This window comes from Sylvia atricapilla, chromosome Z, assembly GCF_009819655.1.
Source record: "Sylvia atricapilla isolate bSylAtr1 chromosome Z, bSylAtr1.pri, whole genome shotgun sequence".
Taxonomy (NCBI): domain Eukaryota; kingdom Metazoa; phylum Chordata; class Aves; order Passeriformes; family Sylviidae; genus Sylvia; species Sylvia atricapilla.
This window is the reverse complement of record NC_089174.1, coordinates 31,566,356-31,583,635: the sequence shown is the minus strand read 5'-3', so window position 1 is coordinate 31,583,635 and position 17,280 is coordinate 31,566,356. Positions and strand designations below refer to the sequence as shown.

Sequence of the window (17,280 nt, the reverse complement as noted above, 5' to 3'; positions counted from 1 at the left end):
ATATCCTGGTAGTTTATGCCCTGCATAAAAGTGGGGCAGTGGGTGCTTTCCTTGGAGTCCCAAAGGCAACAAAGCATCCAGGAGCTCAGGCAGTAAAAGTGGTGTCATAGCAGCTTTTCCCTAAGGGACAGCCTCTGTCAATACACTGAAACACACACTGAACTGTGGTATCCTTGTTTCTCATCTTCTAGAAGAGCATCCTTGCACACTGATTTTACTGTTCCGCTGCTACAGATATCAAGCACAATAAGCCATGACATCTCTTTCATTGGCAACATTGTTTGTCTTGTTCTAAGTGGATACTACAGCAGCAATTTGAACTATAGGCCCTTATCTTGCTTTCAGCAGACACTTCAGTCAAAAATGTGTTGAGAAGGCTTTGTATATGTAAATCCCATTTGAGCTAATTCAAAGGAAAGTTACTGACAGGAGCTAAGATGTTTAGGTGTACATTACCTCCAAGATCTGAGGCATATTTTTCAACACTATGGATTCACTGCCAGAGAACTACAGCATTTACCCCAAGAAAAAAAGAGTACATGATCACCAAGAGGTGAGCAAATTTCAAGAGGAAAAATGGTGCGCAAATTCCTGAGCAACATAAAACATCATCAATCACAACAAAAGAATGTGGTGTTTGATAGCATCATGAAGCTGTCATCAGTGTATATTAGGAGTCATTCTGATTGTTAGGGTGGGGAGGAGAAATTTAAAAACTTTTCATTGAGTCTAACACAACTGCTGATCTGTAAAAATGCTGATACAACTGTCCAAGAAAACTCCAATGCAGTATTTCTAAGTTCTTCTAAAGAAGTTGAATCAACCAGGTTTGATTGAAAGCAATGACACTGTCTCTGGTACTTGCCTAGTTTAATCAACATGAAATTAGCCAGACACCTTGATGAAACGTAGATAGAAATTATAAAACTCACTGCAGTGCACTGTAACACCTCCCTTATGCATTGGTGCAAAGTTTTCAGAAAAACTAGGCATTTATTAAAGGAAAAACATCTAGACACACTGTAATAGTTTTATAGAAGCAACTTGCCCTGAGCAACTTGCTCTATGAAGGAGATGCCATTTTTGTACAGTCATTATTAAGGTTAAATCATCAATCTTTTCATAGTTTTACCAACTGGGAAATTGATTAATAATGCAAAAAAAATGGGATTTCTCTTGGTAGAGAACAAGCTCACGTACCCTCTTCCAAGGCTCTGCGTTTCTTCATGAAATGAGTTTTTTGAACTGATTGAATTATTTTTTACCTTCTGCTACAGTTCATTAAGAAGCATTGATTTCTATGAATCTGTGTTCCTAGAAGTGAAAAGATTTTAACAAAAATCTATTCTACATTCTACACAGCCTATACATTGGTATGCACTCAGAACAGAAGATGCCACATGGTGTCCTGTGATTATCTTGTGCATATCTTGATAACCTGAGTGAGTTTCTGAGGGAGAGCAAGCTTTTGTGTTTTAAGAACTGGCAGGAGACAGGATAGGCATTTTTTTGTTGTGTCAGTTCTGCTTAGAGTATAAGTGAATCAACAAGAAGAGAAAGAAAATCAGCAGAAGAATTGCTATTTATCAGAAGACAAAAAAAACGGTGGAACATTAAGTATCTACATTATTTGCAGGTTATTTGCAGGAGAAAAGTAATTTAATAGGCTCATAAATTGTATCTATGAGGAGCTTTCTGATGTCAAAATCTTAGTGTATTATGAAATAATTTGAAAAACAAATTCAAAGAAAGCGCATTTTGCAATATGTTCGGTAACTGAAAGAACCATATAGATAACTATATTACATGGTGCTTAACCTATCTTATCCACATTGGCTGGAGGGAGGAAGCTATCTTAAAGCATAGTCCGATGGTATTTAAAGAAGAGAGTACATTATAGCAAGGGAGTAGTTCGAAAAAATTTTGAAAAAATACCTTGACAGCTGCTTATTATTAGCCAATACTTCTGTGCTCACTGAGTTATGAAAGGTAACATCTATGAAGAAGTATAACTTTATAGTCTTTACCTACTGTCAATTTGTCTCTGTCCCACAGTGCAAGTTTCTATGCCTGTAACTATGCCAGCACTCTGCAGCTGCACTTGAAAACATCTAAAAGTAATTCCAGTTCTCTTCCATAGGTCTATGTAAAAGACTATCTATCTATTGGCGTCTTTGGAACATTTGCATGCTTTGAGCATTTCAGTATATCCAAAGGGTGGAAACTTGGTTCATAAGAGGCTAATTATTACTGCAATAAAACTCAGTACAGCATAAAGTCAAGTGTACATTCCTGAACAACAAGGAACACTTCCAAGAAGGCGTGCCTACCTGTAATCATTTGCTTGAAATATTTTAAGCTGTCATTGTATAAGACAAGAAAATTCGCTAAATTTATGTTAGATCCTATATTTTTAACAAGCAATTATAAAAAATTGGTAATAATGAAAAGAGAAAAAAAATCTTTGGTGTATTTATAAAAGTGTTTGTGATTCTATTACTCCATATTGAAATCAAACCGTTTTTATAACAACTTTTAGTCTACAAAGTGAGTTTCTAATACTTGGTTACTGTTTGTTCATTTACCTTATAATACATTCTGCACTTACTTGATAGAAAAACAGAGACAAAAAGAGAGAAAATATATTCAGCTAAAGAATTCCAAGGAAAAATAGAAAGGAACTCTGGAACATGACATTATACAACTGTAACCCATTCATTGTTCCTAAGTCTTCAGTAGGTATTTCTGTACTGCAACACTGCAAAATCTCACATGATACTGCAATCTGTACTGTGTTACGTGACAAAAAAACCCCAAAAAACCAAAAACCAAAACAACAACAAAAATTAGTTCATTTATGTTGGTTGTAAATCATATGCCAGATCACTTCTTCCTGGTTTACCACTGTGGCATTTTTGTTTTCTGTTTTGAATGTAAGAATCTCACTCCAACAAACAAAATCATCTTATGATCTGATTAATTATTTCTACTCTTCAAATTTTGGCATAGAGTTGAGCCCTGCATTGTTTGTCAACTGCATATAAATTTATATACATAATGGAATTTGGATAATTTAGATTTAGTAGTAATCTTTCTGTTCACCCTGTATTGTTATTTTTCCCTTTAAACTTCCTGCAGGCTCTCAGCTTCTTGTGGAAAGATATGAAGATGACCTCTGACTGAAAAGAAGCATCAGTTTAAACAAGTATGAGATATGAAAAGGATGTGTGGTACAACAATGAAAACAAATACATATAGTTTCTAGACTCTTCTAGCACTTTACAGCAGTTTAAAAAACTTAGTATTTTAATTTTTCAGTTTTGAGTTCACTTTTTGTTTCAAATAACACTTCTTTCCAACATAAAAGACATTTGATAGGACTTTAGGAGGACTGAATTTTGGTACACAAGCTGGAGAAAAGAGTAGCAATATAACCATTAATGCTGTTAAAACAGACTATAAGCAAGACAGTCACACAGGTAATGGCAATATTCCTGTCTCCATGTGAGAAGTGTATGCTGAAAGGACTTCTCAACTATCAGTTGGAAAAGCTGGTTTCACAATTTCAAGGAATTTCTCACTGGGTTGTGGCATAACAGAATCACATAGTTATGCCTTATGTGGACAACCGATTTACACACAAGGCAAACAGAAGGTATTTATCTCCACTACATTGTTTCACTTAATCATTGAAAGTATCTGGAGGAGGAACAGCCTTGCATGGCTTTAAATACCAAGTACCACTAGAAAAACATGGAAGAGTTGTGTGTTTCAAAAGTCAATTGATAACATAGTACAGGAAAAAGAATCTTGGCAGGAGTTTTTGTAGTCCGATTTTCAAGCATTTGGGATCAGTGACTCTTATGGCACGTGCAACTGCAAGGCTGCTTTGCACAAGAGTAGTCAGGATAAATTACATTCTGGTAAACATTCTGGTAAGAATGGTCAGCAGACCTCGGTTAATTCTTAGGGCTCCTCAGACTTAAGCTTTTGCCATTCATTTGCAAAATTATGCACACTGTAGGACTAAACTAACATTGGCATATGGAACTGGATTGCTTTGAAAAGAATGGAGGATCTGACTAGTAAAAACAATCCACCTGACTAGTAAAAACAATCAGTGCTTAGAGAATTCATGGAATTTACTTATCTCTGATATTCAATGTGAAATCTCCAAGGAAGACTCCAATTAAGAACATTTTTAGAGGTATATTTTTAGTTCTTTTCAATAATATTTATGTAAAATATCTTCCTTACTTTCCTAATTATGGAATCATTTGTGTGCATTCTATATATAATAATTATTATCTCCTTTGTAAGGTACACTTCACAAAAATCTTACAGTAAGAGATTAACCTGCCTGTATTAGCACAGTGCAAATTTCCAGAAGTGACGGTAACTCTACTTTAGTAAACTAAAGAATTATATATGTTTGTGTTCTGTGAGAAGTCTTTAATAATAATGGTGAGATCATCTCCAGGTGTTTTTGATCCTAGTGCAAGACATAAGGGAATGAAATGTCAGAAATTAGCAATGTTCTTTTACTGAAATAGTAATTCTGTAAAAGCAGAAAGTCTGTGTTAATTGAAAAGAAGGGATGACAATCATCAAGAAAATTACAGCTATAAAGAAATCAGAGGAATGCACAAAGCTTAAATTAGCAACTTAGGAAAGTACAGATCAGGACTGAAAAATACAGAGATATTTTATTCGATATTAAAAACATGAACAAGTATATAAAGGAAGAGCAATTAAATACATTTGAAGATGAAAGATGCAGAGAGGCAACAAGAAAATATAAGCTTAAATGGTGAAGCCTAAAAGATAATGTGTAAGTACGTATATTTTCAAATACCTCAGAAGCAAAAGAATCCCTGAACCAATGTATTAATTGTCCCGAGATAATAGTTTATAGCAAACAACTATTTAACTGAATATTTCTTTTTGGAAAAAAAATTCTAAAATTAAATTTTCAGAGCATAGAGAGATGATAAATCATCTTCCTATTTCTTTTAAATAACAAGTTTAAATCAGAAAGATTGGAAATGCCAATGACTTTTACAAGAACTGGAAAGGGAACTGCTGTGGTTTTTTTAGCAAATGTTTGAACACTGCAGAAGTTCCAGAAGACTGACAGAAAACCTGCATAGTCATTATTTTAAAAAGGTAAGCATTATTGTCCTTTAATGTCATCTATTTGCCACCTTTTTATGTAGTGTAAAACAGCTGATACAGGATTTAAACTAATTACTAATAGATTAAATAGCTAGCAGTATACTAAATGGAGAATAACATAAGATGCTGGAAAAGAAAGCTTGCCAAAGTACTGCAGTATTCTTTTCTGGCCATTACTATGGCTGAATATAATATACTTAGGATGTTACACATCATATATTATTGCATATTTTAAAAGAAGTATTTAAATTTAAGAGATTAAAAATGCACATGATGCATAATACATTGATTTAAACAGGGATAATTATAATGTCCAAAAATGTAAGCACATATAAAAATTAGAAGCAGAGGAGTTATATACACCCTTATAGCATATAGAAGAAATTAGTCTTGTTTCTAACCAGGTCTTCTACAATTTGGTTCTTGGCCATAGTATGACCTAAAGCTCTTACCAAAGACATGGTAAACATCACCACCTTCTGATGAGTGTTGGAGAAACTTGGAAAATGACAAAGGGATGATGAGGGCTGGTCTGAATTGAGTACTAAACCAGCCAGTTGTTAGTAATGGAATAAGGAGACCCTAACTACCATTACCTATTTCCTTGAACCACCAACTTTGAAAAAGAGAAGCAGCAGCTCTGAAAGTGGGCTGAGCATCAGACAGTGATGGACACATTACATGATAGTGAAGCTAACAAGTCTCAGTCAGGGTCAATATATAAAGAGAAAAACTGACCTGGCACACAGACACCTATTATCCAGTGCTTTTGTTACGGAATACTGTTGCTACCTGACTGCTGTGTCTAGTTTGGATTCTAGAAGCTTATAACATAAAAAACGGTTTATAAGAAAACATGACTGAGACAGAATGATGCAAGAACTTTACCTTCCATTATCAAAATGGATTAACTGTTTGGGCTACATGGGCAGAGAGAAGATAAGACAATTGGAGTAGTCTTCATACTAGCAATAAGATCTGTGATACCAAATGCTTAGAAATCAAAGCTAAAGGGGCTCAGAAAGCAAACAAGAGAAATCTTTTAATGGCAATGAATAATTAAAAGCACTTACTCTAAATTTAAGTAGATCTTTTTTGTCACTGAAAACTTTGAAAGCAATATTGATTGTATTTATAAAAATTGTTGTTGACTTGACAGCAACTGCTGGATTCAAAAGACTCAGGGAAGTCTTACAGACTTGGCTAAATAACAGGCCAGGCTGGAGGACCACAATGACATCTGCTCACCTTATTAATCACACTTAGATATGAAGGAGTTAGTGAACGTCTTTTAAAGGACAGTGACAGGAATTTAGTCACAGAAGTGAGGACTCTAGTAGATACTGTAATTTTTATTTCTTATTATTTATCAGAGATAACAAGAAACATGTGAGGAAGAGAGAGAGAAGGCTTCAGTGAAGACAAACAAGTAAAGAACAGAAAAATCATTGGAATGAAGAAGGATCTCAGAACAAGTTTAAAACAAAAATTAGACCATCTGAAAATAACAAAGGATCCAAGAAGGGATGGCCAGCATCCCAGAATCCTGAAAGACAAGATAGATAATACTAAAAATAACATAGACACAAACATTTTTAACTCTTTATTGACACAAAGAGAAGAATCTGCTAAGGATCAGAAAGAAAGAAATGTTAAATGAGTCCCAAAGAAAACATATGGAAGAAAAAACCTCTCCAAATCCTTCAGTTTTCTGATCCAGAAGCAATAAATTTCCCTAAGTTAAACACTAGAATAAACAAGCCGGGGAGAAGACAATATTTGCAAACCTCATCAACCTGAGTACAAAGGTTTAAAAGGTTAAAAGAAGTAGAATGTTGAATACTGGAAAGTATCCTAAATGCATTTGTTTTGCCAAGGCACATAGGATGTACAAATACTAATGACATGAACAGATTATCAAACAGAATAAAAACTATTTGTTATTTTCCAGCAAAGATGAGAACATTAGGGAAAATAGATGCTGGCTGCTTAGGAATGAGAAGAGGAACAATACAGAAAAGATGGGCACTGAGCCTAATTTTTCTTACTACATATTGCCAGAATAGGCAGCAATATGAGTAATAACTGATTGCCAGTGAACATAAAAGAGGAATGATGCTGGCTCAAAACAAATCTGAGGAAACAGAGAGGTATCTAGGTAAACTGATAATATGTGTGCAATATGTGAAAACGATTGATAACTGGATTTAAAACAAATAGAAGATATTAGTATAAATTATTTCTCTTTCTCTCCATCCCCTAAAGTCACTGCAAAAAATACAAACACATATACATGAAAGAACAATTAAAACCCATACTATTTTCCTGTCATAGGATTCTCCACTGCTGTACGTTGTAGCTAGTGTGGATGCACATTCTTCCAGATACCATGGCTTTTTTCCACTTTCAGCTGTGCTGCTTATGGAGATAGTGTAGATACTGTTGGTGTAGCCATCACAGGAGCAGTGGTCTCGACTTCTTCCACCATTTCCAGATGCCCAAACAAAGACTGAACCTAAGCCTCTTCGTCCCTGTTTGGAAACAGTACAAAAGATTTGATTAATAATTCTTCTTTTCTCCCTCAACTTCTCAATAGCCAGGTCTTTTCCCCCAAAAAGACATCTCATGAGAAGAAGAAAATAAAACAACTGAGAAGAATAATATCCTGAGAAGAATTTGAGATGAGAACAGGACTTAGCAGATTTCAGAATCAGACATCAGAAAAAATTGAGAAAATGAGTGGTATGAACACAGCTTTAGAAACAACTTTTTTACAGTGTTTGTTGGTCTGCATCTATGTTATCCAGATGTACCAAGAAAGTCATGCTGAAAACTCAGATGAAGGAGTAAAAGGTCATACTGGGCTGGCTTTCTGGGTTGCAAGAACACACTGCTGGCTTATGACAGCCTCTCATTCACCAGCACACCAAAGTCCTTCTTGAGTCCTTCTTAGCAAGACTGCTTTTGATCTGTTCACCCTGCAGCTTGTGTTGATATTGGGGTTGTCCTGAAGAAGGTGAACTACCTTGTACTTGGTCCTATAAACCTCATAAAATTCCCACTGGCCCATTTCTTGAGCTTGTCTAGGTACCTGTGGATGGCATTCCATCTTTCAAGAGTGTCAACTGTGCTCCTCAGCTTGGTGTCATCTGCAAATTTACTGAGGATGCACTTGATCCCTTCATCTATGTCATTGAAGAAGACAGTAAGTAACACTGGATAACAATAGCAGTGTGGATGCCTGAGGGACACTTGTTACTGGTGCCCATCGCGCTCTAAGCCATTGACCACTGTCCTCTCTGGATGTGAGTGCCTAACCACTTTCTTATCCAACAGTCCATTTATCAAATCCACCTCTGTGCAGTTTAGAGAAGGATGTTGTGGGGGATTGTCAAAGGCTTTCCAGAATTCCAGATAAATGACATCTGTAGCCCTTCCCTTGTCCACTGACGCAGTCAGTCCATCATAGAAGCCCACAAGGATTTGTCCTTGGTGAGGCTGTGCTGGCTATCCCAAATCATGTCCCTGTCCACCATGTGCCTTAGTAGAGTTTCTAGGAGGATTTGTTTCATGAACCTCCCAGGCATAGAGGTTGGTGGCTCCCAGTGTCCTCCTTTCTACCCTTTTTAAGGATGGGTACAATGTTTCCCTTTTTCTAGTCACACGGGCCTTCACCAGATTGCCATGACTTCTCAATTATCATGGACATTAATTCGTGAGTTTAATAAAAGTATACTACCTGGAAAGACTTTTCAGCAAAGTAAGTTAAATAGTAAATTCTCCTGACTAGTATCTACATAAAGTTATGTCTCTAAAATGCAAATTTTCATTTAGAAACATTTTAAGCAGAGAGAAAAATCCCAAAATGCTAAGTTTAATGTACTATCAGGATCAGTCTGAATACTATAACTTTTTCACTTCCTTTTTTTGATCTTAGCTAACGCACCAACAAAAAGATGCAAAATAGCAACATTTTCAGTGTAGTGGGATTTTTATGGTTTTTTGGCTGGGTTTTTTTGGTCTTATTGTTTTGGGTTTTTTTCTTTGTTTTTTTAAGTCAACCTTTATGAAGCATTACAGCTCTCTTTCTCCACCCTTGTTCTTCACACAGAGGTACTGAAAGCAGCATTATGTAATTACATATGGGTAAACTGATACCCACAGGAAATTCAGAATAACCACCAATACAACCAAGATAGAAGAAATGAGAATTCAGAGTAATCAAGCCATAGCTTCTGCTTAAAAAAAAAAAAAAAAAAAAAAAAAAGTTCCTTTAAAGAAATTCTCAAGAAGATGAATACAGAAAAATGTCCCACTAATAACAGTCTGTCATTTTTCTGCTGTTACCATCAGATGGTTCTGTGTGCAAACAGCAGTATAACACGACTCGTCCCATGCAATAAAAACCTTTTCACTGCAGGATATGACTGTATTATTAGTTTGTTTGTGCAGAGCATGCATCTATTTCATTAGATGTATACTTATGCTGCTGTGCTAATAATGATCAACATGCTGCAGTAACAGGTATCTGAACCATTTTTGGTGACAAAATAGTGAAAACATGCCAACGGATATTAGAAAGTCTGCATCGATATTTTAAAAATTATAAACATCAATTTAGATTTTGAATAGTAAGGGCAGGGCTTTAAAACTAATAGCCATTTGCACCTGGATTTACGTTTTCATGCTAGGGGTTTTTTTGGTAAACAAATTATGGCAAATATTTCTTTAAAACTAATGTCTCCCGCAAATATGTAAAGAATCAATGTCTCTGTTATTGCAATAAGAAATAAGTACCAGATGCACTGACAGATGAAAAAAAGTATTTTCTATATACAAAGTAAGAATTGTGATCCTCTAATGCATTGCAATAGTGCATATGTAAGAGCCCAGCCACTCACAGGAAACAACAGCATCACCTTCAGTTCAGAAAACATGCTAGAAATCTTGTTCCTAGAAGTTATTTGGCAAAGCAAATGGCAGTCTTAAAAACAATTTAAAAAGCAACCCTCCAAACTAATTTCAACACTTGTGTTCAGGAGAAGTCTGTATCTGCTACTGTGTGAGATAGACGGTTGAGGGGCTACAGTGGTAGTGGTAAGTAGGCAGTTGGACTGGCTGATCTTGAAGGCCTCTCCCAACCTTGATGATTCAATAATCCTATGATCCTTTGAAGTTGACTAAAATGATTTGTCAAGTAAATAAATTCTGGTTTGCCATTTGGTTTCCAAACACTTTGCTTTAACTCAACAGTCCCAATCATACTTTGGAAACACAAACTTCAGTAACTATGCCCAACTAGCAAGTACAACAAGAGCATCAGCTGTTCTACTGTATGTGAATGTTATTTCCAGTTGGTATCATTTAAATAAAGACAGTTAAAGAAATGGTTGGACTGTATTACAGAGTTAAGATAAGCACACATGCAAGGCACTATGTAGCTTTTACTGTTTGTCTAAATCTATCATTTGTCATCTGCCATGTGCCCAAGGATATCAAGACAAAAAGTCAAGCCTTGAGATGCCAAGAAGCCATGTGTCATTTATTATCCAAATGCAAAGATGCATTTACAAATCATATGGACAGAACTTGAGTAAAACCAAGAGTTAGTAACTCTTCTGTAGAAGAGGCATAGACCAGTATTGGATAGATGTCCAGCAAATTATGCTCAATGCTTGTCTCATGATTTTAACATTTCACTCCCTCCCCTTTAGGCACAAAGTATTTTCTACTCTTCTATTTGCAATGACAGCTAGGGACTGCCTTCTATAAACTGCATGGGGTCCATAATTCTGCACTTGTACTTGCCATTGCACCACATCAGACCACTATGAAAGGTTCTCCTTTTTTCTACTCTACTTTCTTAAATTGCACAAAATGTCATATCATATAAAAAAAAAAAAATCTACTGTCCCATTATGCAACAGAAAACTATTTCACTGATGACTGTGACTTGTTACTGACCCAGTTGCAGTCCACTTTTCTAGTACATTCCTGGACAAAGCCAGTGTACTCAACAGACAGCTGACCTTAAATGAAATGGACTCAGGTCTTTTACAAGGAGGCTCCAAGGCAGAAATTGCACTTGTAAAAGCATAAAAGAAGAATCTTGGGGCACGCTGGCTTTTTTTTTTTTTTTTTTTTCCTGCTAATGCTTCCTTTCTCTTGGTCAGCAAGTTGCAAGCAGGTAAGTGATACAAAAGGTCCTTTTTGTTTTTTCCCATTCAACAGCATGGACAGGTTAAGTCTGCCAAGAATCAGAGCCAGTATGAACATGCTCATAATGACATCTGCAGAATTTCCTTACATATTACAGAAATATTCCCTGCTCAAACTGTGTGTGTGTGTGTGTGTGTGTGTGTGTTTGTGTATGCACTACAAATTTATGAGTGAATGAAGTAGCAGTACTGGCAGGGACCTTTATAAGGTAGAGGTCTTCACACACATATCTAAAGACAACCAGCAGTCCCATACACTTTTAAGTTGCTTACAACACTCTTTAAAAATACTCTAATAAAAACAGTTTCCACCTACAAGATGTAATATGAGCCAGTGGAGTAAATGTTAATCACACTATTTTGTAAAGTTTAGACTTTACATTCATTCACTGCTTTACAAGTCAACTTGCCTTAATCCAGCTTGTGAATCTTGATTATTTCCAGCCCAGGAATCAAGTGCCCTAATAACCCTCTCTGCCTATGGAATGAGTCACTGTCTTGAAAAATGCGATCAAATTTACAAGGGAACAAGAGAAAAAGTGAAGGAGCAGAAAAGGCAGAGGACAGAACAGCTGACCTGGAGCAATTAAGAGTTACAGGTGTGGCAGCCAGGGAGGTCATTTGGCACCAATATGCTGGAAATTGCACACCGATGAACATGAAAATATTAAAAGGGAGAGAGAAGGAAGAACACTCTACCCACACCTAGAGCCTAAACATTTAATTTCCTCTATTCTCCCCAATACTGTTCTAAAATTACTTAATGTTTCCAAGAACAAAAACTACTGCCAGAAAGTGAAATTGATCCTGAAGTGGAAGCTGGAAAAAGTAGCCCAAGGTATGACCTCTTCGTTAAAAACTAATTCCTAAAGAGGAAATGTTCATAACTGAATGTGCAAAACAGAGGCCAGAATTCTGGATACCTAAAAAGCCTACTATGCAGGCATGGTTTTTAGATGCAGCACAGTACAACTACTCTAGTGCCAACCACAAAGGATTAAAACATCCTAAGAAATGCACCTGCAAGATATATACCCTCTCTTCCAGTTTCTGCTGGTTTCTGCACTCTCCAGGATCTGGACACTGCTGCCCTGTGCAGAGACACAGCACTGCCCAGCTGTTCACTTGTCAGCATTTTGCTTTTGGCCAGTAGCAGCTCCTAGCTCCTGCTGAATTTCTACCAGTCCATTTAACCTCTTATCTGGGAATGAAAAATAGTCTGGCACAACGTCCTTAAAAGACTCTTTTGTAGACTGCACACCACTGAACTTGAAAGTAGGCATCTCTCCAAAAACAGATAATGGCAAGCTGAGGGTCCAAGTCAGCAATTCTGAAGTGCAACCAGAAGACAGCCAAACAGATTGTTTTTAAATAGTCTTCTTAGATATCAAAAATTCATGAAGAAAAGGAAACATTTCTCAGGCCATTTATTCTGTTGCAGTATCCACACTTCCAGAAAAATTTGTGTTTGTGCATCAATTTATTAAAAACGCACACCTATGCTACCTGTGAAGAAATGAGTAATGAGCCAAACAGGTATGCAAAAATAAAGATGCATGTTTGGGGAAATGGACAAAAATAGACACCTGTGTTTTTATATTAGAAGTTATGCTTTTACTCTTAGGAAAACTAGGAAGTAAATAAAATCTGTTGCTGGAACACAGCAATATGCATACACACGAAACATACATGCAGTGCAAAGATATCACTACCTACAAAAAACAATGATTACCTTATATTGTTGGAAAGGGAATTGGTTGCTAAGAAAAGTTACTGGCTACCTCTGAACTAGCTCCTTAATTAAGAAAACAAAAAAACATTAACCATGCTAAAAAAATGAAAAAAAAGTATTTTGTTATCTCTTAGGATATGATACCTTTGAAACACTGAAGCTATAAAACATTTTAATGTGCATATAACAAAACCCCATACTGAATAACCACAAGCATCTATGTATTTACACACTAATTATCAGGATATATCAGTGGAACAACTCAGTGTGGAGGCTTCATGTGGTGTATTTTGTACCTCACTTTTCACTAGAAAAGCAGTTTAAACAGTTCCAAGACATTCCCCACCGAGCTATAATTAGTGCAACCAAAAGAACTGTTGGCTGAAACCTGAAATATGTGGAATATTGGAATGAATTTCTCATTTACCTAAACAAAACAGAGCCAGCTCAAGGACTGCATGAATCACAGTTCTGATTGAGGCTCCCTCTCTACAGTATCATTACTATTGTTACCAGGATAAAACAAGTTGTATACTGCAAACACAATGTGATAACATAAAAGCTTGTTTTGCCAAAATTTCGGTTGTAGAGAGTCTCTAGTTAATCAGAGGTGAAATTGTCCCTGTATGCAAAGCCAAAACAAACAAGCAGTGCTCACGAAAGCTATCAGTGTGAGAACTGGATATGCAATTGATGTTATACACAAACACCCATTATGTGGGATGGGTTCAGGCAGTTCTCACTGCCTTTGTACTACTATCTGATTAATCACTCTAGAAAGGAGCCCAGGGCCACTAGATCCACACAGCTGTTGTTTCACTACTCACATCAGACTCTTCCTTGTGGAAAATTTCATGTTCAGAGATCTCTGTTGAACTCCAGGGTTTAACAAAAAGAACCTCCTGTTTTCTGAAAAATTAGCTCTTTTCAGTAGATGAGGAAAATGCGGCTGCTTCACTTCTACTTTTGCAGATTAAGGACTTAATTAACAACTTTGTTCAGTTTGTCTCCTATAGGGCTCATTTAAGAAACAATGTACAGGCTGTCTGGAAAGTCATGGCCCTCACACTTTTGTGCCTTAAACTGTTAAACTTTCTGCACAAAAAAACTTTTGACACCAAAATTCCAGTGATTTCTATTCCAGAAATCTCTTTTTTCCTATGTGACACATAGAAATACATAGATATTACTGTTGTTCAAACATATGACTGAAGAGTATATGTGATTTGCTCACACAAAGAAACCAGATTCATGTTTCAAAAAGGCATACTCTGAAATCTGTATAATTCAGTGTATGGAAAGAGATTCATTTTCCAAAGCTGCTTTTCAGTATCGTTTATTCAAATTAAGATTTACTCCACAAAAAGAATGGTGAGGGGTTTTTTTTGTTTTTTATATTTAATATATCACCTGTTTCAGGATGGGCATCCAAAATCAGAGGCACTATGGCAAGTCCAAAACCAGCAAAGCTGTCCTGGCTTGTTTCAACAGTTTCCATGCATGTGTAAGCTGGGATGAGGTAACCAAACAGTTTTGGTTTCCAATTTGTGACATTGTAAGGAAAATGGACATTTTGGGTATATTTTCCTGTAACTCTCATTAAAAAATTCCTATCTTTCTGGATTTTTATATTTCAACGAATGAAATGTAAGAACATTTCTGAGATATTAATTCTTTTTCTACATTTTTTTGTACTACATGCTGACTATCTGTGAAAAAGCTCATTTTTCACAGAAAGTAAAGGAGAGAAATTTAAAGGTTAGCTTTGTTGGGGAGGAAAGGGTTGAAAAACAGAAGATTGGTGAGGAGCAAGAAAAGTAAGTTGTTTTTAGAATTGTTTTTGCTCAGAGACCAACCTTGCACCTGGGAGATGTTAAAAAAACCTCAGTGTGAGAGAATTCATGTATTTATGTTTGCTTTGGGTTGTTTTCTGTCTGCTGAAGAAGAAATGAAATTTTCCCAGAGTAGATAACAGGATGTTGTTAAAGACCTAAAAGCATTCTTCCCATAAACTGGGGTCCTCTTTCAGTGGGGGAAGGGAGATAAGAAGTTCTGATATTGTAAAACAGTCTGGAGAAGACTTATGCATGCTCCACACTCTGAAATGTAATGCAGGGCTCCGACCCTCCTAAAATGAGCTTAGAGATGTATGTATATCCCTTTGTTTCTTTGTAATCCTCCAGCCAGTGAGGTGATGGAATAAATCTATTCTTTGCACTTCATATGTGGGTTGTGGTTGTCTTGGTGTTAGCTGCATATTTTTGGTTCACACACTTTGTACACATAATTCTCAAACAAAATAACGTGTACCATATCAAAATTTATCCAAGTATCACCAAGCCTAAATACTATTTCATTTACTGGAAGGCAAATTCTGAATTCTACTTTGTTTGAATGCAAAATGTTGCTAACTGTATGCAAACAGTAAAGCAAAGGTTACTATTATTAGCTTAACAATGTGTTAAGGTTATCAACAAACATCTCTTTTTCTGGGCATCTCCCATTTGTAGAAAACTACATATCAAGTTTAAACCACATCTGCAAAGTAATTAAGGAATCTGAGATACATCAGCCAAATGCAAGGTAGTCAGACCTAGAAATTAGGCTTATTGATAAGAAATAAAAAAGGTAGACAAACTTTGCAAAATGGTGGCACAGGAAGTTTAGGGCTATGGAAGACAATCAATTGGGAATGACCTGCCCTAAAATAGTCTGTCCATTGGATTGATAAGTAAGGTCTATATGAACATGAACATGTCCAGGGAATAGGGAAGCAGTACTATGTGTGCATAGAGAATTCTAAAGCTTTTATGCCCCATTCTGGTATCCACACTGGAAATAATAATGCCAGAAAACAGAAAGTGTTTCAGAAAGAACCAGAAGAATGAAATCTGATTTGAAACTTCTGACTAATAGAAAGAAACTCAATATAGAAAAAATTAGTCTTAAGACTGCAGATCAGATTTTAAAGGACAGTAAGTGGCACCTACATTACTGGACAAAAGCTTAAAATAGAACATACACTTCAGAATTTCAGATAAACCTGTGAAGTTTTTGTCTGTTAACTTATTTTATGCAGAGAAATGTATTAGAACCAGACTGTCTAGCTTCTGCAAAGATGTGAAGAGCCCTGCAAGAAATCAGTAATGAAACAAAGTGTCCTGGGTTGTAGTTTAGGATGTATTCTATCACCATCTTCAGTTAATGGCCCATCAATGCCTTCTGCATGACTCAGAGATAACTCCCTCTGGGAGTTATCTCTCTCTTTAATGGGCCATCAAGGCCCTCTTCCATGACTCATCATCCCATTGTGAGATGCTCCGCCCATGGGGAAGAGCCAAGCATTCTCACCTGAATATAAGCGGGGATTTGGGACAGTAGAAGCAGCCCCCACCCACTGGATTCCCAGAGGACTGGAGCTACCAGACCTTTCTACAAGATTTCTGTTTCAGGAAGACCACCTCGTCTGGACTGTTTCCATCACCCTGATCAGGTTGTATTCTGACTCTGTCAGTGGTTTTCCTTTTTGTATTTATTTTATTTTATTTTATTCTATTTTATTTTCCTTTTCTTCTCATTAAATTTTATTTCTGACTTAGAGCCTCTCACTTGGTTTGTTTTCCAAACCACAACACAAAGGAAAATGAACATTATTGTAACATCAAGGTGGCAGTGAGAATGATTGTATGGGAAATAATATAGGCTCTGCTAGACAAATAGAGAGGTCAAGGAAGTTAAAAAAAGAGTATTTTAAGGGTGAGGTTGGGAAACAAAGTTATTAGGTATTTTGACCTAGAAGAGAAAGAGCATCTTGGTGAGTCTAGTAATCACCATCACTGCAATCAAGGAAGGAATTCAGGCTGGAAGATGTAGAGCAGCATGACTGTAATGAGCAAGAAGATGAACCGACTAATTTTTAAGAGATCACTGAGTGTGGCAAATCTATCACATCGAAATGAAGTTTGAAAGGAGACAGTTTTAAAAAAATTATCAGAAACAAAAATGGAGCGACAGAATTTATACCCAGGAAAAAGTGGGCAGAAAACTGCACATGAGGAAACCCTGTTGTAACTTAGAAGAAAATCTCTAATTAATAGATTAATGTTGGCCATGAAATGTTTTCCCAACATAATCAGAGAGAAAAAAATCTGATTT

The 17,280-nt window shown here is 36.3% G+C and overlaps 1 protein-coding gene across 2 annotated transcripts in view; it reads right to left on the bottom strand.

Annotated features, from left to right (window-relative positions):
* Window positions 1-17,280, bottom strand: part of PCSK5 (proprotein convertase subtilisin/kexin type 5) — a 230,746-nt gene that overhangs the window by 108,714 nt on the left and 104,752 nt on the right. For both annotated transcript variants that reach the window (XM_066339931.1, XM_066339930.1), the window contains exon 8: window positions 7,494-7,706. In XM_066339931.1, the coding sequence (XP_066196028.1) occupies window positions 7,494-7,706 (213 nt within the window). The remainder of the gene's footprint in view (window positions 1-7,493; window positions 7,707-17,280) is intronic.